The 22,656-nt window shown below is 43.4% G+C and overlaps 1 protein-coding gene across 2 annotated transcripts in view; it reads left to right on the top strand.

The window, feature by feature from the left end:
- The window catches only part of TMC8 (transmembrane channel like 8), a 106,342-nt gene that overhangs the window by 30,444 nt on the left and 53,242 nt on the right, over positions 1–22,656 (top strand). For both annotated transcript variants that reach the window (XM_078653861.1, XM_078653862.1), the window contains exons 8-15: positions 2,685–2,832; positions 5,292–5,462; positions 5,631–5,791; positions 7,741–7,864; positions 15,057–15,154; positions 18,888–19,071; positions 20,046–20,176; positions 20,838–20,996. In XM_078653861.1, the coding sequence (XP_078509987.1) occupies positions 2,685–2,832; positions 5,292–5,462; positions 5,631–5,791; positions 7,741–7,864; positions 15,057–15,154; positions 18,888–19,071; positions 20,046–20,176; positions 20,838–20,996 (1,176 nt within the window). The remainder of the gene's footprint in view (positions 1–2,684; positions 2,833–5,291; positions 5,463–5,630; positions 5,792–7,740; positions 7,865–15,056; positions 15,155–18,887; positions 19,072–20,045; positions 20,177–20,837; positions 20,997–22,656) is intronic.

A 22,656-nucleotide genomic window follows, 5' to 3' on the forward strand; every position in this document is an offset into this window, starting at 1 on the left:
ACCAGTCATTCGCATTCAGAAAGACTGAGGTCCCTTGGATGTGCAGAGAGGCAACCAGTGGTGCCACCATTTTTGTGAACACCCCTTCGGCAGAGCGAAGACCAAACGGCAGCACCCAAAAATGTCAGTGACTGCTTTGCATGCAAAACTGGAGGTATTTTTGATGAACCACTGCCAACGTAACAGGGAGGTAAGCATTTGTCAAGTCCATCTTGACCGTATAATGATCCCTTTGAACCAAGGGTTGTAATTTCTCCAATTTTTAACAACATTTTCCCTATAAACTTTTTCAAGACTTTTAAATCAGGCACTAAGGGGAACCTCACGGTTAACTTGGGGAAGACTATCGAGTACACACCCTTCCCCTTCTGAGATGGTGGTTCTGGAACAATTACCCTTTTTTCCTGCAGTGCCACTACTCCTTCCAACAAGGCAAGCATTTTCTCAGGTGCACAAGACAGGAGTTGGAAGCGACCCTGATTCTTTTAGTGTAGAGATGAACTTGATTTGGTACCCGTGCTTCACGTTGTTATTGACCATGCATCCAGACAATGGTGAATCCTTCCCCTAACTGGCTAATCCTCCCAATCACCTCCTGGGTCTCAACATAGACAAGAGTGTTGATCTTTAACATTCCCACTCTGATCCTGTTGCTTTGGGTATCTCTGGAAGGGTTTGGACTTCTTTCTGGCATATTTCTGTCTAGCATGGGGTAAAGAGCACAGCCATCTAATGCTAGCCAAACAGATAGGGCACAAATCTGAGGGACATCATGCAAATGATGGTAATTTACTACAAATCCCATTTGAGACTTTGGGTGTGGATGAGGGTGGGAGGGGAAACTGGGTCAGAGGTGGCTGAGGTTCAGCAATTTCAGGACGCATGGGCCACCTATCGCAAGAGGGCATCGACTACAATGTGAGTAGCTGCCTCTGTGCTGCAGCATGATATGAAGCCAGATTGGGCAGTTGTGCTGGAAATGAATGGTGTTAATGTGCAGCAACAACACCTTGCTTTGAAGCACCCATACATCCAACATCCTTTCAGTTTCCATGATGTCTTGAGCATCAGACAAACCGAGAAGATGTACTATGGAACCAGCTCACCATTCTGAAGAACTCCAGAACAAAACAGCACGACCTAAAAGCTTTCCTTCGAAGCAGAGCATGCATATACATGTGACACAAATTAATGTATTGAAACCACGGTGAGCCCCAAAATATCAGTCACAGGATGAGGCCATCCTGGACATTTTCCAGTATTGATGCACTGGTAATAACCCAGTGTAGTACTTGGCAAATATTATAAAAACCTACACTAAACTCAGATAAATATAGCCTATCTCATGCCAAAGCTTTAAAGAAAATCTTTCTGGAAGAGCAAACTATCGCGGGGCTGGTGGTTACGGCAGGGTGAATAATGCTCTACCAGCTGCTGAGAGTCGGTTTCTGGGCAGTGGACTTATTGAAGGATGCACTGCTCACCTTGAGGCCATTGTTGTCACTCTGATGTTTGCACCTCTGATCAGACTGAGGACTGTGCCCTTGTAGTGGGGGGACTAAAACAAAACAAAATATATATGAATTCAGCAAGTCGAAATCCGTAAGGTAGGGGCTGGGATTGCGGTTATTTATCAGGAGCCTCTCTCAATCGTCAGTAATGCGTGCAACGAATTTAAGGAGCTCTGAACTTTCTTATTTACCATTATTCGCATCGAAATCTACCTGATGCTTGTAGTCTGTCTTGTCACCCTCTGATTCTTAAGCCTGATTATTTTTATATGCTGGAGAAACTCTCTCTGTGTTAGAGCTACTTGTGGCAGGGGACTTCAACGTATGAGCAATGTGGCTAGCTAGAGAGCTGTAGGTGTAGGCTTTTGGAAAGCAAATACATCACGTTGTACGTCAAATGTGAGCAGCTCACCCAGTCCATGGAAGGATAGCTTCAGAATCCAAGAATAATATGACTGTATCACGTAAAATGATTTGAAGTGGGACAAGACGAGATCTGTAAGGGCTTCTTTAATTCAGCCACATGACTTTAGATTTAGAGTTGCAGGGCCCAAATCCATATTTAGAGCACCATGGTTTAATGATTTTCTGATCCAGAATCTGGTTTACTAGAGTGGAGAAACCCCCAATGTGGCAGGTTTTTCATTTACAGCAAGGTTAAGGTTGCGATTTGCAACATAGTTAATCCCTGGAGAAAGGTAGAGGAATCTCCATTTCAAACGCTGTCAGCTGCCTCAAACTCTTAAATTTGAACGTACTCACAAATATTTTTAATGTTTCTCCCGATCTATTTGCGGATGTATCTTGAGGGCCAAACTCGGCAAGTTCAAGTGTGCAAATTAGGTGTGACATGCACCCAGGCTTCAAAATATTTACAAGTTGTTTACCGGAAGCTGCTCCTTTACAGAGGAAAACAATATTTATCCAGTGGACAAAGAAACAGGGTAAAAAAAGCAAAAGGCTCTTCACACTTAATCTGAAAGTCAACCAAAAGAAAGCCTCCAAGTGGAAATCTATAAGAATCATAGGTTTTCTTGCCGACCCTTGTGCATTGGAAAGAGTGAATCTAGCACAAAAATACTTTTCCTAAGCTCTTAGGTTTACTATTACTCTTGTGAATCAGGCTCAGTGTGTGCATACAGTAACCACTACTTTCCTTGCTAATCCTGCCAGGATGGTGAAAGAGATGATCCAAAAGCGCATGCACAGCCGAAACTACAGGACGCGCCTGAGCACAAAGATCTTCTCAGGATGGGATTACTGCATCCGCAGCACTGACGCAGCAGCAATCAAACAGCAGAGCATCATCAATGACCTCAAGGTGAGGAGTCCCAAACAGCATAGCAAAAGCATGGTCAGCATACCGACACTGCATGGTCTAATTGAGAAAAAGCCTGTTGGAGGGGGCACTCATATCACTGTGACAATGACCTCAAGGTGAGTGGTAACACATAGTAATGCAGAGGTGAGCCTGCCACACACAGCTTAGTGAAAACAAGATCTGAAGTCGAGTGTGCCAAAAGCAATTTACAACAACATACTGAGATGTGGGGGAAAATGATGCACTGCAAGTTCATCAAGATGATCTCATAAATTAATCATCGATCAAAAGACTTAATTCATACCATATTTTATTCAATAATACATGATTTTATTAATCAGTTCTTCCATACAGAAATACAAAAATACATGTTGCTGTATAAATGTCACGTGCTACAAAATTGAAACTGAACAATAAAAAATGACTATACAACAGTTCAGCAGACACAACACACACAAAAATATACATGAATGTAAATGATCCTAAAAAGAACTCCTCTTCTTTCCTTAAATATACAATAAAGGCTGTGCTGTAAATTTTACGCACAATCACAATCTAAGAATCTCTTATAGTGGTACACATATTGGACGTTTAGTTGTTTTCTTCAATTTCTTAATGATGTGTACTCGATGTTGGATACATAGCCTTTATATTTGTAGAGACGTCTTAAAGGGAGTGTCGACGTGCTTCGACCAGTTAATTAAGGCCTCTTCAGGACCGAAGAAAGAAGGAGATCGCTGAGTGAAGATATAGTGTGTGCCAGCCAACGGCTGGCTGCCTATCCTATGAAGGGTCCCCTCAATTTCCGTTGTCAATTCGCATGGGGCTACTACTTCAATTAAACCGATCCATTATAGTCCGGCAGGTTGCTAATACTGTCTTGTCCGGCACAAGTTCATAGGTGATTGGATCGGGACAATGACGCTTGAATTGGCACAAGGGTCTGACAACATCAAATAGCGCTAGCCTGCTCTGGAATTTATAGCGCCGGACTATAATGGATCGCTTTAATTGAAGTAGTAGCCCCATTCGAATTGACTACGGAAATTGAGGGGACCCTTAATTTGGTTTACGAGCTCTAGGATAGGCGGCCAGCCGTGGGCTGGAATGCACTATATCTACACACTGGGATCTCCCTCTTTCTTCGGTCCTGAAGAGGCCTTAATTAACTTGCCGAAACTCGTCGACACTCCCTTTAAGAAGTCTCTACAAATATAAAGGCTTTGTGTCCAACATCGAGTACACATTATTAAGAAATTGAAAAAACAATTTAACTTCCAATACCTGTACCACTATAAGAGACTATCTTAGATTGTGATTGTGCGTAAACTTTACAGCACAGCATTTATTGTATAGTTAAGGAAATAAGATGAGTTCTTTTTAGCATCATTGACATTCATGTATATTTTTGTGTGTGTTGTGTCTGATGAACTGTTGTATAGTCCTTGTTTATTGTTCAGTTTCAATGTTGTTGCATGTGACATTGTACAGCAACATGTATTTTTGTATTTCTGTATAGAAGAACTGATGAATACAACCAGATATGATTGAATAAAATATGGTATCAGTTAAGTCTTTTGATCGATGATTAATTTATATAGTCGTCTTGATGAACTTGCAGTGCATGTATTTTTCCCCACATCTCAGTTTCTTGTTGTAAATTGCCCCTCATATAGCCCTTGGGATGCGGGGTAACTAGGGCTAACTCTTTGTTCTGTAGCCAAAAGCACAGCACACCATTGCCTGCAGTAGATGGGTTCACAAATGCCTTGTCTAACATATCTGATTATAAACATGAGTGTTGGAGGCTAATTTCATATGTAGCTAACTGTACATCTGTTGCGCCAGGGTGTGAAAAGAGGAGATCCTTTGATGTCTGTTCAAGTTGAGTCTTGCAGGTCTAATGTAGGCCTGACTGAGAAAACAGCACAATATATTGATCCAATGAAGCATTCAGGTGGCTAGTCAGGTCTCTGTTTCTTTTATGTAAATGTCAGAGGTGATTCACTTGTTCGTGTGGTTCTTGCATACACCGCTTTTATATGAAGATGTGGTCTGGAGATCTTCCTTGTAAATCCCCACGCTAGGACTTCCTTCTACTTAAGGTTCTCTGTTGGGACCCTATTTCAGTTGACTTTGTTCTGGGATCCTTATCTCATGATACTTTAAGCTGGGGACCCCCTCTACATCTGCCTTATAATGAATCCCTTTTTGTGCAGTCTTATGGTGAGCCCTTTTTTCCTGTTGCGATGCCACCACCTTCAAATATGTCCATTTGTTGTGGTCTCACCTTCAGCGAAGTAGTATCCTTGCTTACTGTTTCTCATGTGGCCCATTTGCGGAGCAACCTGAGGGTCCATTTCATTATGTGCCTATCCTGCAGCACCATTCTCATGCAGCCCAATATGCTGGACTCTACGAATATGAATAAATTGGGCCACAACCACTTGTTTCCACAGATGGACCTGGGAGAGGAAGTACGGTACCTCGAGAGGCAGAAGATGACAGCACTACGAAAGGCTCTGCTTATCCTAACCCGAGTGGCGGTGAACCTGTTCATCTTGCTACTGATGGCCGGAGCCTTTTACTGCATCTTCCAGGTCACTGTATACTCCAACGATCATGAGCAGGTCAGCTTTACTCTCTTCATCTGTGTCAAATCTTGTTAATCTCTCTTAACATATCTACACACCTTTGTATCTTTAAGCCTTCTAATGCACTTGCATCTAGCTCACTTATCTCTCCATCTCTCAGTTCTTGTACATATTTTGATTGTGTGCTTATTTTCCCCCCTCTAGATCACTTCTACATACGAGTTATGGAGCTGGAGTGTCCTGACAGAATACCTTCCCCCTTTTGTCATCAGCGTGGCCAATTTCGTTCTGCCGCTGGCCTTTGCAGCCATGGTCCGGTTAGAGGGCTACTCACCAAATGCTGAGATCAACCTCACCCTTATGAGGTCAGAGCCTGTCAAAGACCCTTGCAGACTGTCAGGTCACTTGGAAGAAGAAAGGGCAGGCGGGAGATGAGTGTAGGGACTGCTGGGTAACTTCACAAATGCAGTTGCCAGTTAACAGTAGGATTCATGATTGAAGCCAACAAATTGTAAATAAATGTAGACTAGTGCATCAGGAAGAGGAAATTCCCACAGGCTAGCAAGTTGTTAAGACGTTTGATGCGTCAACAGCCACAAAATAATGGGGTTAAACAAATAAAGGTTTATTGGAGGCACAGAAGCTGTAAGCTACATCCGATACAACGTGCATAAATGTCATATATCACTTGTTCAAGGACAAATAAGGTTGAAAGAATTCTCCAGACTGGTTTTGTAGTTACCAAGCCCCTTGAGCTGCTGCAGCACCTCCAGCTTGCCCGGTGATTCTAGGGAGGAATTCAGTATCTAAGTCTTTGAAACTCTAAACAATCCGCCCTAGTGTAGAGCAACACCAATTGTCGCAGAGAAATTAATGCAAATTCCTTAGAGTTTCATCTTAGTTCATAATTACTCTACAAAGTGCAGCACAGCCTCTCCTCCAGTGGGAGGCACATTTATATTTTACTTCTATTTTCTCTTCTCTGATGGCAGAGGGGTTTTAGGGAGAGGCAGTGTTTTTTTCTTGGCTAGGTCTACACATTACTATGGAGAGAACAGTGACTACTGAATAATTGACTGTCTTAGTGTAATGTGCCTGGTGAGACACTCTGCACTAGTTCAGTACACACCGCCACCCGCTACCCCTCCTGCCATCTCCTTTGTATCAACCCGATGGTTGCCCCCCTCCTTCCCTTTCTAACATTCTCAAGGAACTATGGGCCATATTATCAAGAAAGGGCGATACATTATCGCTGATTTTATCAGCAGGAAACTGCCGCTAAAGCGGCGATAATGGGCTTGATAATATGCCCTTGTGAATTCCCATAGAAGCCCAGGTTCTGGTGTTAACCTGAACGACAAAAGCGGCGATAATGTATCCCCCTTTCTTGATAATATGGCCCTATATACCTGGATTATCAAGAAGCCTTTAGTGACCGTCATGAGAAAAGCAGCTTCTTACCTTTTGTTTGCAATCCATGCTATAGCATTAGACACTCTTAGAAGCTTTGACGGTGCAGGTGTGTAAAACAAAAGTGGACTACAGGAAATGAGCTGAGTGGGGGTTTCCTTTGTCTACTAAGACCTGGAGGAGGCTATCCCCTTACAGCCATCAATAATCAGTGTAGAAAAGCAGCACGTCTCATTTCCAGTGCCTCACTTACGCCGCTTCCATGGCATCCCAGAAATCAAGATGATGAGCTGAGTAGCAACCTCAGAATCAAGTTTACTATTAAGAAGTCTACGTGATGCCATGCCCACAATCAAGCCAGCCAGATGGGAGTGTCACTGAATAGCCCCACAAGGAAGTAATCCAGAAGAAAGATGGGAGACTGTGGTTTGGCTTGACTTACAGTAGAAGGCATCTCACCCACCCAAAGCAGCTGTGAAAGATGCAGCATGCTCAGTGCATTTACTGATTTGGATCATGTATTTATTTTCATGTGATGCCATAGTACAAAGAGACAAAGCACATAGCTTGGTATAGTGACCTGAAAATAGCTCTAGTGAGTTGAACGTAGCAACAGGAAGATGACAGCACTGATGACTGGCTGGGTGGGCCACTTTGGTCAGTAAAGTTATGATCCATCTTCCTGCTGCTTCAGAAAGCTGCTGAGAAGGACCTAGGGCAGAAACATCCCAATTAGCAGATATTTTGAGAGACTGTTGATGACCCTGATATCAAACACAGAATCAGAGAGTCCACGCATATCATGAGAGATCTGGGGTACAGCTAGAGCGTTTTCTTTACTAGTATGGCGGGCATCCCCTCACCAAGGAAGAAGGGGTAAAACCTTGTTCTCTTTTCCCTGCAGGAGTGTACTGCTGAAGCTTGCCAGCCTGGGCATATTCCTGTTCTCGCTGGGACAGAAGGTTCTGTGCATGGGTCAGCGCGAGGATCCCAACTGCTCTACCTGTGGTTATAACAAGAACTACCAGGTTATTTCAACTGTTAAGTGTTCCTGCTATGTGTTTGATTTTGTGGACGGAATATACAAAAATAGTAGGGCCTTCAGGAGTAGATAACAAGAAGTGGGCGAGAGGCCATCTGCTGGAATGCAACAGCAATGGGGAATGTGGTATGAGGCAAGTTATGAGATGGATAGGGGCCAGTGAGACTCATAAGTACATTTTTACATAGCCGTTTACAACACACTTTTCCCATTTCTAAGCCCTGTATATATAGTTAAGGTTACTATTTCCGAATTTAAAGGGGCCATCCAGTGTAGAGAAAACTCTGATTTCTTTCCCCAACCCTGCATCTCTAAGAATCACCACAAATAGGGATTGCAGACTGTTTCTTTGTTTGATGATGCCTGCTTGGACTTTGAGGCCTATTGTAACATTGTTCATCAGATGGTGAAGATTGCCCTAGGAAGGTTGAGTTGACCGTGTGGAATTCAGACACATGACCTGCAGAACATAAGAGTTGTCAAGAGCAAGCATTTACCTCAAAAGCTATCCTGCATACATGCAGACATAAAAGGTTCCTTACCTCTTGGGCAATAGGCAGAAGCGTGAGTGAAATATGAGCTTGCTTTGTAAGGAGACTGTGGATGCTAGTAACTGCCTTGTTTCATTATCTTTAATTGAGAGTGTCATGGAGAGTTACTGCAAGTTCAGTTTACTACCTTTTCTGTTAGAGAGAGTCTAAGGGTATAGATGGGTGCCAAATCAGACTTCATGCTATACCTTCGTCTTGTTAGTGATGCACAAAGCTAAACTGTGTTTTTCACCGGGCTATTCTTGTACATTAACTGTAACATCTCAAAGTTCTAATAAGGCCACTCTGACAACAAAATGCTGGGCTTACCTGAACTTTCCAGTTAAATGCTATGGCTAAAACAAATAGTATCAATAAGCAAATTGTTCAAGAAAAAAATACAAGAGATGAGGGAAAATTGAGGGCAGACATTGATGTCACTTTATTTATTTACATTTTACTTTGAGAAATAAGCTTGTGGTGAAAGGCAATTGCTAGGATAGGAAAGACAACTGAAAATAATTAAACAAGAATCAGGAGATAAATAGCAATCAAGGCAAAATATTTTAAAAAATGTAAAGTTTATTTTATTCTAACAATTAGTATAAAGGTAAAGATAGAATAAGGTCATGCAACTGGTCCTAAACTAGAGGAGTCAGCCAGTGTAAATTAGGATAAAGTGGAGACAAGCGTTAGTGGTTTTATAAACAGCTCTCAAAGTTAAAAATTAATGTTTGGAGGGAAGTGACTAGACCCTGGTTAAGTTTGCCTAAGAATTACCTTTTGCTTTAATATTAATGGCAGGGGATACAAGCCCTCCATCCAGCTGGTTACCATAGAATAAAAGTAGGTCAATCATGAAAAATTACTTACTTTAGAGGAGAGAAGCCATGGACAGTCAGTCAAAAAATATTAAATGCTATCTATATCTGCATATTCACTGGTATAACCACTCAGTTCAAAGTAGCTCAGATCGTAGCCATGCTGTTACAAGAGACAACTTTGGCCCTACCAAAAGCTCTCTTAATGTTCAGAGCTAACTTCATCATAAATGTTGGCATATCAGCCACCAGATATAGAGTTTCTGATCTGCCACCAGAAATGGTGTTTATGACCTGCGACTATATCTTGGCAAAGTTAACTCTGAAACTGAGAAAGAACAATACGGTAGTTGTAGGAAAACTTTCTTAGAAAAGTCACTATGATATCCCTAACATGATGAGAAACCATTGCATAGTCAAGAGATCAGATCGAGGCATTGATTCCATCAGTGGTGATTGCCAGCAGAGGTTTTCTCTCCAGTAGCTAGGCATTCAGGGGATGGCACTCTCCTGGATCCGTTCCTACCTTGCAGACCATTCCCAACGGGATTTTCTTCGATCTTTCTCATCCTCATCAAAACCACTATTGTGCGGAGTGCCTCAAGGCTCAGCTCTGAGCCCGCTGCTTTTTAATCTTTATCATGCCCCAGTGGCCACTCTTATTGCATCTTGTGGGGGTGAAGGTGGTGTCCTATGCAGATGACACTCATTTGGTATTTTCTTTTAAATTGCAGCCTTCCATAAATTCAAGGAGTGCTTTAAAGATATTTCTAACTGGATGGAAGGTGATTGTCTGAGACTGAATGCAGATAAGACTGAGGTCTTTTTTTTTAGTCAGGCACCTCCTCCCCCATCACATCTTTGGCTTGCCCGCAGAACTGGGGCCACCAATCCCAGCCGACTCAGCAAGAAATCTTGGAATCAGGTGGGATACGGCACGCACTTTCACGGCACAAATCCGTCAAATCTCTTCATCTTGTTTTGGAAGTTGAGAACTATCAGGAAAATCATACGATTTCTGCCGAGAGAGAGCAGTAAGGTCACTGTCCACGTTCCGGTGACCACTTAGTTGGATTATGCCAATATCCTATACCCCAGGCTGCCAGTTTACCTGATTCACAGATTACAGATTATTCAGAATGCGGCGGTGAGGCTAATTTGTTGGGTACCCTTCCGGCACCATATATCCCCTCACCTGAGGCAGTTACACCGGTTCCCTGTGACCAGGAGGATAGAGTTTGAGGCTCTGACTTTTGCCTTTAGAGCCGCAAGTGGCATTGGCCTATGCTACCTCAAGCAGAGGCTCAGCCCATATCAACAGGAGTGGACCCTGAGATCCAGTCATCCGTGACTCCTCCATGTCCCACGACATGCCAAGACGCTACAACGTGGCAGGTCCTTCTCGGTAAGGGCTGCTAAACTTTGGAACGCATTGCCAACTGCGCTGGATAGAGACAGAACAGGAATTTATGAAGGTCTTAAAAACCTGCCTCTTTCAGGCGTAGTGTTACTGGCCGGTCTTTTCTTTAGTCTTGCTCTTAGCGCCGGGACACCTATATTGAGGTATCTGTGCGCTTTATAAATGACTATTGATTGATTGATTGACAGCTCCGTCCATGGTGAATGCAGTCACTTTGATGGAGTAACCATGGTAGCCTTGGGGAAAAAAACCGAAATATGGCTGATTACCACCACCATCCACAACAATGGAAGACCTTAAGTCCACCAGCCAAAGTTTAAATCAGTCCCAAAGACGTTATACACCCAGCACCACTAGTCATAAAACAACAATAAGGCACGGTGTCAGCCTAAGGCGAATGAATGCTTACTCACTTTGTAGCAGAAGGCTGCTTAGTGACAGTCAAGTAGCTCACATACTGAGACATTGCACGTGGCCCATAACATCACATTTGGGTGAGTCTGACGACAAAAAAGTTTTTTCCTGAAATATTTGTACTTATAAGTAGTGTTTACCTCTTTTACCAAAGTGGAGGTGGTAAATTCAAAGAAATGCACCCACAACTTAATCAAAAGCCCCCAGAAGGAACTATTCAGTGCATCTTAACTGGGCCAAATTCTATTATTCAAAGAAGTGAGGACAAGGACAGCTTATCACAAAGGAACTCTCTGCGTAACAGGTTGATGATCCTCCCACAAGAGTAAACAATGGAACTATGGGGAGAGAGAATGTTGCGTCAACATTACCCCCATCCGGGAAATGCAGACCACAGAATTAACTTAGCACCACAGTGGCCAGTACAGAGCAAGAAGCTCTATTCCACTGTGGCAATACAGCATCTAATAAACATAGTCTTCTTGTATAGTCACAGAGATTGAAAATGAATATACACACAGTCCATGAACAGAAGGAACTAAGGGCCAGATGTACAAATGTATTTTGCAGTTGTAAAACCTGTGATTCACAAAATCACAGTGTTTGAGATTGCAAAACACCATTGTATAATATATTGAAACCAAGTATTTCCAACTTGCAAATCGGCTTTTGTGGCCCATTCCAAATCGCAACAAGGAAGGTTGTATGAAAGGACTTTCCCCTCCTGTTTGCTATTCAGGATACAATGTATCAATGGTTTGTGACCACAATTTTAGTCGTAATCTATTAATCAGTTAGTCACACCATAGTTGAGCTGATAATAGTTTTACAGAGAGCTTCTTCTATGCAAATTGTGGGAGGATGGCCTTGCTGGGAGCTGCTGACAGTGGTGCAGGGGTCTCTGTATGTTTCCCATGCGTCTTACCTGGAATGCAACATTTCTAAAGCAGCACTTGTCCTTTAAAAAATGTTGATGCTTGGACAGGAAACTCCTTGAATGGTCTACATCTGTTTCCCCCCACCCTTAGTGCCCGGCTGCATGTAACAGGTATCATGAATTTTGATTTCAGTCCTATCCTCACCCTAATCGTGTGCGGGGTTAGGGCCATAGGCGCACAGCCTGTCCCTTGACATGAATGATGCCCTAGACCTGTCATGTGCCCTGAGGCGCACACCGAGTATGACTTCACTGTACAGATAGTTGACTACTATCCCTGTCATGGGCGATGGTGACAGTGTACTGTGTTTTGTGAATACATAATTGTATAATTGTAACCAGACCTTTTACTCTGTCTCTGGAATGAAGGTCTGCTAGTCCACTTGTGTAAAGGTCTGCTTATATGCTCTTACCCAGATCCTACCGCTAACATCCCAAATATATGTAGTGCATGCATGTATGTGTAGTCTGAGTGGTACATGCATAGTATGTGAGTGAACCATGGTCATGGAGGTCTGTGGGATCCACTTTGGATGCCCCTGGCCTGGACTTTTGCACAAGATGAAGGGGAATTTGTTTTCCCAGATAAAGTAAGTGTATTACTGGCACTACTGAACCTGGAAGAATGAGACAGGCTTTGAAGTGAGGTAAGAGGAAAAAGGGCCCCATTAGAAACAAGATTAGCCTTTTGCTGAACAAGGAGCTTCTGATTAGTCTTCCTGAAGCTCTGCCATTTGATCAATGGTGGGGATAAAAGTTAGGACTGCAGGTTGTGTTAGCAAGGTAAGGTTGAGGCCCAGTCTTTTGAACACACCTTCAGTTTGGCTGATGTCAAGCAGGTGCAGAAAGCTCACACCTCCCAGTGCCTCTATTTTGGGCACTGGAGACTACCCTTCTGTGAGAAGCATTCCTCCATATAAAGGTTGTGTCTGGAGAGGAGCCTAGAAAGGACACCTGAAAGGAGGACCATCCCAAACTGGTCTGAAAGGGCAGGCAGTAGATATACAGCTTCTGTCTGCTTTTGCTATATAACAATTGGTACCCACTAGCCCACTTGTTCCAGATTCAAATTCTCTATGAGCAAGGAAGGGAGTGTTTTGCAAAGTACTGAGAGGTCTGCTTTGCAACCAGTGCTAGTACCTGTCTCACTGTCTACTTCCCAGAGGTTAAGAGACAACATCTGATTCTATCGATTGCTGAAGAGCTGTCCTCCTGTCCTAAAACACCAAGAAGCCAGCCTCTGCTAAGAGGGGAATGATTCTGCCAACCCTGCAGGAGAAATTGCTGGCCAGGAGTAGTAAGGAGAAGTGTGAGTATGCAGAAGAGTTAGACTGGAGAGAGCAAGCTGCATGCCCCTATGTTGGCCGGCCCCAGATTCTCCACTGTGATTCCTGGCAGGACTCATGAAGCTGCAGTGAACCTGAGCAGCTGTGCCAGAGTCATGTAGCTGCTGCATTACATGAGATGCTATGCTCAAATCGTGAATCTTCTGTGTGACTTGAGCCGGTGTTCCCGAATTGTGAAGCTATTACATGACCTAAGTTTCTGCACAACTTAAGATCTCAGCATGACAGAGCAATGGTACCCATCCAGCTAGTGAGGCGTTTGTGACGCATTACCTCCTGCTTGAACCCAGCTTGTGCATGGTTGTACCGATCGAGACCCGACCAACCCTAGATTAGTTGACATCCAGGGAATGCAAAGGAAGGGGTGGAGGTCTGATTTCTTTCTCAAACCTCGATACTTGCATTGGCAATCAGTTGTAGGGGTTTACACCTTAAAATGCCCACCAAGCCCAGCAGCGGCTCCTCTGCTAAGGCGGAGGAGCGTCATCCCATAGGAAAAATAAAATGATAATAACACAATGTTATTATCTTTTTATTTTTCCTGTACGTACCCTGTTCTGTTTTAGGTGTGGGGTGGGGCAGGGCAGGGCTGTCATCCCCAGGGGGAGTAGTGGTGAGCACTTTCTAGGTGCGCATGACAGTTTTGCCGGCGTCTTGTGCTGGCCAAACAGTCAAGCACACGTAGCATTTTGTCCACCCGCTGTATTGCAAGGCGGGGTGGAGAACATGCAGCCTCCCATTCCCTGTCTGAGGATCAATCACGGTGCTCAGACCAATCACAACGCTGCTGTCATGCTGGCTGAAGATGGCTGATAGCCAGAAACCGGTCCTAGGATTCTTGATTCCGTTCCAGGGAAGACATGGCTTGGCAGTTCGGGCTGGACTGTTCCCATGAGGCACAGGGTCAAGACGGATTTGCATATGGCCATGTCTGAACTGGGGTGGCTTGGTGAGCAAAATAACAATGGATTAAACCCAGATCTGTGACTGGGGGTGAATGTTTTGCCATTGTCCAACATTCCGGCCATCATCTTGTGTGTTTTGCTGTCATGCTGGTGACAGCAGCGTTGTGATTGGCTAGGCGAGTCTGGGAGCCTGTATGCTTCCTGCTTCAGTGGGACTGTGTGTCGTTGACAGAATTTTTTTAACCCCACCCCCCCACTACTGTCCCGAAGCAGCTGCCACTGACACAGCCGCTCTTAAGGGTAGAGTTGCACACATGTGAAATCCACCACATGGGGAGAATGTGTGTCTGATTACATCCTGTTTACAACACTGGTAACAGGCTGCTGTAACAACATTGCTGTTTTACTGGACTATCCACTCCTAATTAATTTCCCTCCCCATAAGAAGCTAAGTGTTATATTGTCAACGTAGGTATTCTTTCTGCCCCCTCCCCCTTTCTTAACTCTCTGTGGCACAAACAGAATAAAACCACAAATTCGATTCAAATTATTGTTAGTCCCTCAATAGCCCAGTGGGAAGTACCAGTTTCATTACATGGGTCTGTGTTCCATTTGGGTCTGGGGGAGGTATTGTCTGGTACAGAATAGCACCTATTCCCTCACGGATGTTCACTGTGTTAAAGAATCCCTTCATGTTTGTACCCTGAGCACTCTGTACTTGTCTGTAGTTACACTCATTCAATGCTCAGATGGCTTGATTCTCCTTATACATGGGATTAATTCTCAAATTCTCTGCTTCTATCAGTGCTGGGAGACCACCATTGGACAGGAGATGTACAAGATGACTGTCTTCAACTTCCTCAGCACCCTCCTGGTCACCCTGCTGGTGCGGCTTCCTTGGAGGTAAGAGACAAATGGCTTCCTTATCGGGTCTATGAGATGGAGTTCAGGAACCTATGCCGGAGAAAGGTCTGTAACTATGCGGTGCATTTAGTCCTAAATTTGCCTTCTAAATCTCATGGAGATTAAGGGTTATGTCTCCAAGTTAGGTTTTGGTTAGCATGCATGAACCTGATTACTATGTCATGGTATTTTTGGGGAAATGTTCTACCAAACCTCTTAAATTTGCAAAATGTTTTACTGTAATACTTGCATTGTTCCCACGAAATTCTCTGTTTGAATTTAGATATTGTCCTCTCCATGGACAATGTGTCTAATTTGGTGTGCATGATTGTCTTCATTATCCCTGCTCTACTGCTCCTACTGGGATTGCTACTTTTGCTTTGTTCTGCTTTGTACTCATCTCAGTTTACTTGTAGTGTAGAGGCATTTCCTTACTTTGTGGCTTTCTGTGCATAGGAGAGAATTGTTACTGGGGAATGCCACCTCTATAATCATGATCCATTTGTGAATTTCACCTTTACGATTATATCTGGTTTTCTGATAACACCGTTTTATTGTAACTTTTTTGTTTTCTGTAATTCTGGTTGGATGACGAGCTCACTGTCTATCCAGATAAGCAAACTTGCAATACATACCCAATTTTCAGTGGATGAGATGAGCTGCTTTGTTGAGTTCACTTGCGTATTGGTATTCTGCCATAAGTACTTGGGTTCAGGAAGTCAGGTACAAGGCTTGTCTATAAGGATGTATGACGTTACAACGCAGGCTATTACAACGCCTGTCTTTACAACGCGGTTTTTACATCGCATACCATTACAACGCATAGCGCTTTTGGGTGCTGGATAGTGAATAGTTTAATTTACTATTCCAACTCCAGTCCCTGTGGACACTAGGGAAGGTGTTGGATAGTAAATTAAACGTATTCCCTATCCTAGAGCACCCCCCAGCGGAATGTGTTGTAATAGTTTGCGTTGTAATGACCGCGTTGTAATGGTAGTGCGTTGTAAAAGTTTCACTGTAAGTGATGTTTACCGTCTATAAATCTATATGGTTATCTCTGTAATGTATCTGATTTGTTTGATATTTTTCTCCATGTTCTGTGCATGCTGTTATCCTGGACTGCCATTATTAGTCTCTCATCATTTGGTTGCAGTTCTCCTCCACTTGTTGCTTCTGTTCCTGGTAAAAAAAAGAATGATCTCTGAATTTTCCAATATATTTGTGTATTCTACAGTTGATGTTTCTTTTGTTCAGTCCATTAAATAATGGTGTTTCCTACTCCTATTGCCTCTTTTTCTCTTTTGATTAAAAGACTGTCATGCCTTCTTTGTAGTGGAATGCATACGGAAATTTGATGATGGGCTAGATTAAGGCCTACGTTTTTCATAGTTGAATACCTAATTTGATGATGGGGTAGATTAAGGCCTATGTTTTTCATAATTGAATACCTTCAGTTATTTTAGATCTTTTGATCTTATTTTACATGTTATTATTGTTGTCCCTGGTGTAGTCAATTTCAGCGAGGTCCATGCCTCCTTCTGCTCTTGGAAGGGATAATCTGGGAACGTACTGGTGTTTGTAAACTAACTGATAGACATGGGTAATTTCCCTATTTGTACATCCGGTTGGGTTAATTCTAATTATAACTGATCTGTGATTCTGAGTTTTTATAGTAGAACAGGAATGGTGAGTTGGTGAACAGCTTGTATTCGACTTCACTTTGACAAATAACTATTCAGAGTTTGTTTTATTTCGCTGTGGTATTGTTTGCTGCTTTGTGTGTGACCACGGCCCGTCAACGAAGTCTAGGTATGTGAACACACCCAAGTGGTCAAGTTCCTTAATGCTTTGGTCTTCATCTGATTTCATCTTCTTTGTGCTCCAGTCTTTCCTTGAGTGTGGCTCAATGGTTAGAGCGGCAGCCCCTGATGCAGAGGTCTGGCCCGGGACCAGGGTTCAATTCCTGCCTTGGCTGGTCTCGGCGGATCTTGGGCTCATAATTCCTCGGACCTGATTTCTCGCCTCGGTGCCTACTCTAAGCATGAGCCCCACGCTGCAACTCTGGGCAATAGCTTGCTTAGTCTCCACAACGGCCCCCTACAGTGCTAGGGATGCCTGCTTGCACCCTGGGGATGCCCAGGAGTGGACATTTCACAGGGAAAAACCAGGAAGGGTTCCCTAGCAGTATGAGTACAGCGCCAGGACACTTAGGAGTATCAGTGCGCTTTACAAGTACGGCTACATTTCCTTTTCAAATGTTGCTTTTCCAAATTTGCTAAGGCCAAAATCCCAATTAGCTAGCCATTACATGTTAAGCCCAAACTCCTTTGGTATCTGATTCAGGATTCCATCTTGGGTGCAAATTTGTTTTTACCTGCTTGATTTACGGTAGATCAAATGTGATGCAAATTTTACACTCAAACTGCAGATTTCTAGTTTGGGCACCACAAAACAGGGGGAAGCATGCCCAGTTATCACATTATCCCTTATTCGGAGGACCGAAACTCAGAATGAGGTGCAAATTGCCCACACTATGAACAATGCACCTCACATTATTGGTATTGCCCAGGTGCTTGATTTGCAAGTGGGATTGGATTCAAATTGCAATGATGACCTCAAAGTCACCTGATAATTGTTCAACAACATCTAGCTGCTATGTAAGCTGGTTATCACCTGCACCGTATAGTTGTACAGCATCCTCAAGCACCAGCGGATATGATGTCATAATCACCAAGTGCCCAATTACCTCATTCAACGGGTTAAGTGCCAGACAAAACAGAAGTGGTGACAGATAATCTTCCTGAAATATACCCTGCTCTATGCTCACCTTGGGAATGATTGTCATGCTCTTCCCAGGGCAGGTGGACCTCCCCTTGAAATGTGTTGTTTGTCCCACACTGAAGCCATTTCACCTCTTTTCTCTAAAACTGGAAGAATGTTATCTCTCTGCTCTACTCTGTCTGACCTCTTTTTTCTCTCTCACAGTGGGCTCCCTTTTCTGTTCCACTCTAAAGCAAGTCATCAATTCCCTCAACCACTCTTTTATTGTTTCACCATCCCATAATTAACAGTTGCTTCCTGCTCTAGGACTGTAGGCACAGTCTCTCTCCAGTCACATACTAATGCCTGTTCCTCTTTACTAAAGGCCTTGTTGTGAGTACACTGGTAATCCTTATCCTGGTGGAAACAGGAGTTTGCACCGAAATTAGGGTACATTTTTGTGAAACCCATGCATAGATCCAGCAGTGATGGGAAAAATTGGAATATTCAGAATTTCGCAGCCCGGAACAGGAGAAACCATATTGTATTTTGCCATGTTGTCCCCCATTCTTACCTGTGTAATTATGTAGTAATACTGCGCCCCAAAAAAAAAAAACCAGTATCGCTAATGACTGATGCGGTTGACATTAGTGTGTCATTTTAACAGGGTACTCTGAATGATTCCCCAAGACTGAATTCATAGTCACACTATTGGTAGATCACTCCTTCAAGAATAAGGGCCATATTTAGAGTTTGTCTGATGGGATATTCTGTTACCTATGTTCCGGATGTCCCATCTGCTGTATCACAAGTGCATTATATCCTATGGCACTTCTAATATGGTAGACTGATATCCTTAAGGTGTTGGCGGAGTATTGTGCCTCCCACCTCTATGTAATGTCTAAATTCTTTGCCCCACACTGGCAGGCGACTGGCTCTTATTTGTGTTAAAATCTTTCTGCTACCTGTATAGGTTAATTGTAGACAAGACATCCTGGCGACTGGCTCAGTGGTACGGGAAGGGGGAGTTTGATGTCTCAGTCAACATCCTGGACATCGTGGATGAACAGACAGTTGTCTGGATTGGATTGTTCTACGCCCCTCTACTTCCTCTGATCAACAGCATCTTCCTGTTCATCACCTTCTACATAAAGAAGGTAATCCTCTAATGAACACAGCACTTCATTATCTCTTTGAGTACGGAAGCGGAAAAAGTATGTGTGAGCTACTTGGTTAATGCTGTGAACAAACATGCCTATGTTAGGGGGGCCTGCTTGAACGAATTGGGAAGAGAGAGAGACTAAGGGCCTGATTTAGATCTTGGCGATCGCGCTACTCTGTCACAATGGTGACAGATATCCCCTCCGCTGAAATATAAATCCCATAGGATATAATGGGATTTCCATTTCGGCGAGCGGGATATCTGTCTCCGTTGTGATGGAGTAACCCGTCCGTCAAAATTTAAATCAGGCCCTAAGTTGCATTGCTCAGTTGCAGTCTGCTGCATCAGTGTCTGCATGTTTGTCACAAGATGCTCTCTGAAAATCAGTCCTATAATGAAGGACCGGATTAAAAAGATGGAACAAAAAGGAGTGGCCATGTAGAGGATTTTTCATGAAAGGATGGATGGATGTGGTGTGACTGGTGATGAGGGCTTTGAAACGTGAATGGAAGGGAAAGCTTATGATAGTAGTTGGGTGCAATCCTTGCAATTGGTAGATAGGAGATGGTGTGGTGATGGTTGAAGGGAGAGGGATAGTTATTGAACCAACTGATGGATAGAGACTACTGAGAAAGGTAACAAGGTGATCCTTTATGAATGGTTTTCAGGGTGCACGAATCATGGAAGTATAGTTACTGACTCCAAACACCTCTGGGCGAGTGTGAGGTGCAAGAGATCAATATCTGAGATTAGTATTGGATTTCTAAAAAAAACACAGAATTTGGGTAGTTGGTTCTTGGGTCACATTGGATTGTGGATGTACCTTTAGATTTCTGATTCTTCCTCCATCACATCACTCACACATACACAAATTCTTATTCACTCTGTTTCTGTCATATCATCTGTGTGCATCTTTAACAATCTGTTTATGTGTCTGTCTCACTTCTTGTCAAATATCCCTCCTTTCAGTATATGCTCTTCAGTCTCTGCAAGCCGTCGAAGACACTGTTCCGAGCATCCAGTTCAAAGTTCCTCTTCCAGTTTGTCTTGCTGTTGGGCCTCAGTTTGGCATCTGTACCACTCCTGCTCCACATCTTCAAGTGAGTTGTAACATTTTGTTTTGACAGAGTGATATCCCACACTTGATCTCTTCTTCCATCATTCAATGATATTCTACACCCAAACTCTGGAGCCTGCAATCTTCACATCACATTGAGATGTTAGTCTGCACCTTGCCCTCTCAAGTGAAAAAGGTGTAAAGAGTCTTCCTCAGGGACTGTTCCTTTTCTTCTCGAACTGACTGGAGTGGGGAGGGCCTCCTCTTTGTGTATGCTTTGTAGTCTGAGGAGCATCAAGTATTAAACTACCTAACATCTAAACCTGATCCTTGTCCTCTGAGACACACTCAGGTGGGTAAGAGGCCACCTCTCTGTATGCACCTCAAGCTTTCAAGAACATTCAACAACAGGGTGAAGCATTCCCACCTCAGGTGTGCCGTGTGCTTTCAGGTGTAGTGAGCTGGTTAAGGAATCTCCTTCTTGCTCTATGCCTCTCAGGTGCACAGAGGTGTGTCGGGAAATACACTTTCAGTTTGTGCTGTGCCTTGTCAGCTGTAATGATCTGAGCAATGGTGTTGCCTCCTTGATCTGTGTATTGTCATCACAGTTGCACAGAGGTGGTTTAGGGACCTCATTTATGCTTCTCACCTGCCCAGTTAGACAGCACTTCCCTTCACCCCTCTTAATTCTTCTTTTCTTCTAGTTCTCCTCCATCTCGAGCTTGTGGACTGTTTTCGAATTACCCAACTGTCTGGCACGTGGTACCGCAAGCTGTGGCCACCTACCTGCCTCCTGCTGCACAGAGGATAATACAGTATGCTGGATCCAAGGCCTTTGCCTTCCCTCTCACCATCATTCTTAGGTAAGGTCCATCTAGGCCTTTCTGTGCACCAAACTCACTTTTTTCTCAACTACCCTCCAAGGCTGTGTGACTTAAACTGTTCGGATGTGGAGCTGACAAGAGCGAAGGGTGTGCTAGTCCACTGGTGGTGATAAAAACGTGCTATTCTATCAGTCATAGCAAAGAAGCATGTGAGACACTTTCAGAATATAGGGATGAGAGGCTATTGGTCATGGGATGAAGAATATTGACTGCGGGGCATGGGTAAAAGGGTGTGAAACATGGAATTAAGAGGGTATGAGACCGGGGAATAAGTGGTTGAAGACTTTGGGCATGGAATGAAGAGGGAGTAGACTAGGGTACAGGATAAATGGGCTCCATCCTGTGGGGCATGGGATAAATGCTTCAGAGACTGGGCATGGGTAGGGAATGAGAGCCTAGAGCATTGGATAAAGGAGTAAGTGAATGTGGGCCTTGAGAAAAATGAGGCTCCAAAGAAAATGGTAGATGGTGTTGGGCATGGGTTGTGTTCGTGTTAAACATTCAGGTAGATAATAAAGGGCTACCTCTGTGTGGGAATGGGATAAGATGTGTGAAATAGTGAGTCTTAGAATAATTGATTGACATATTATGAAGAGACCTGGGATGTACACGTATGAGACTCTATAGCATGAGAAAAAGAGGTCAGAGACAATGTGGATTGGACGTCATGAGTCTGAAACTGTGATGCATGGAAGAAAGGAGGAAAGTTTGTGGGGTATTGACTGCGGGATTCTGAGACCATGGATAAAGTAATAAAGTGTGTGAGTGTGTCAAACTAAAGAGTGTGAAACTCTTGGCAGGGTATAGTATGGTGAAAGTCCCCAGGGCACAAGAATGTGAGACTGTTGGCATGGGGGTCATTGTTGAGACCGTGGGGGAGTTGGACATAGGAAGTAGGAGCATGAGACCGTGGCTCAGGGTATACAGGAATGTTAATGCAGGGCAAATAGGATAAAGGAGTTAGAGAATGTATGTCATGTATGCCATGGGATGGGATGTATGACGTTACAACGCACACTTTTACAACGCATACCTTTACAACACATTTTTTACAACGCAACATCCATTACAACGCACACTTTTACAACGCATACCATTACAACAAATTCTTACAAAAATACCTTTACAACGCATTCCACTACAACGCATACTACATTTACAACGCATACCATTACAACGCATTACATTACATTGCAAATAAGGTAAGTGTTGGATAGTGTAGGGGTTAAAATTACTATTCTAACTCCAGGGGGTGCAACAGTAGGGAAAATATTGGATAGTGTAGGGGTTAAAATTACTATTCTAACTCCAGGGGGTGCAACAGTAGGGTAAGTATTGGATGGTAAGTTTTGCGTTGTAATGGTATGCGTTGTAGTGGTGTGCATTGTAGTGTCATGCGTTGTAATGACTGCGTTGTAAATGTATGCGTTGTAATGGATGTTGCGTTGTAAAAGATTCGTTGTAATGGTAGTGCGTTGTAAAAGTTGCGTTGTAAACGTTGTATACCCATGGGATGAAGTGGTGAGCTCCCTCAATACCTTTAAAAAAAGTTCTTGAGATAGTCGTGATGTGGGAGTGTTAAGGTGTCCGATCAAACTGCGTTCCTAAAATAATTGATACCGTAAAAAACATTGCAGTT

Source organism: Lissotriton helveticus, chromosome 7, assembly GCF_964261635.1.
Source record: "Lissotriton helveticus chromosome 7, aLisHel1.1, whole genome shotgun sequence".
Lineage (NCBI taxonomy): Eukaryota > Metazoa > Chordata > Amphibia > Caudata > Salamandridae > Lissotriton > Lissotriton helveticus.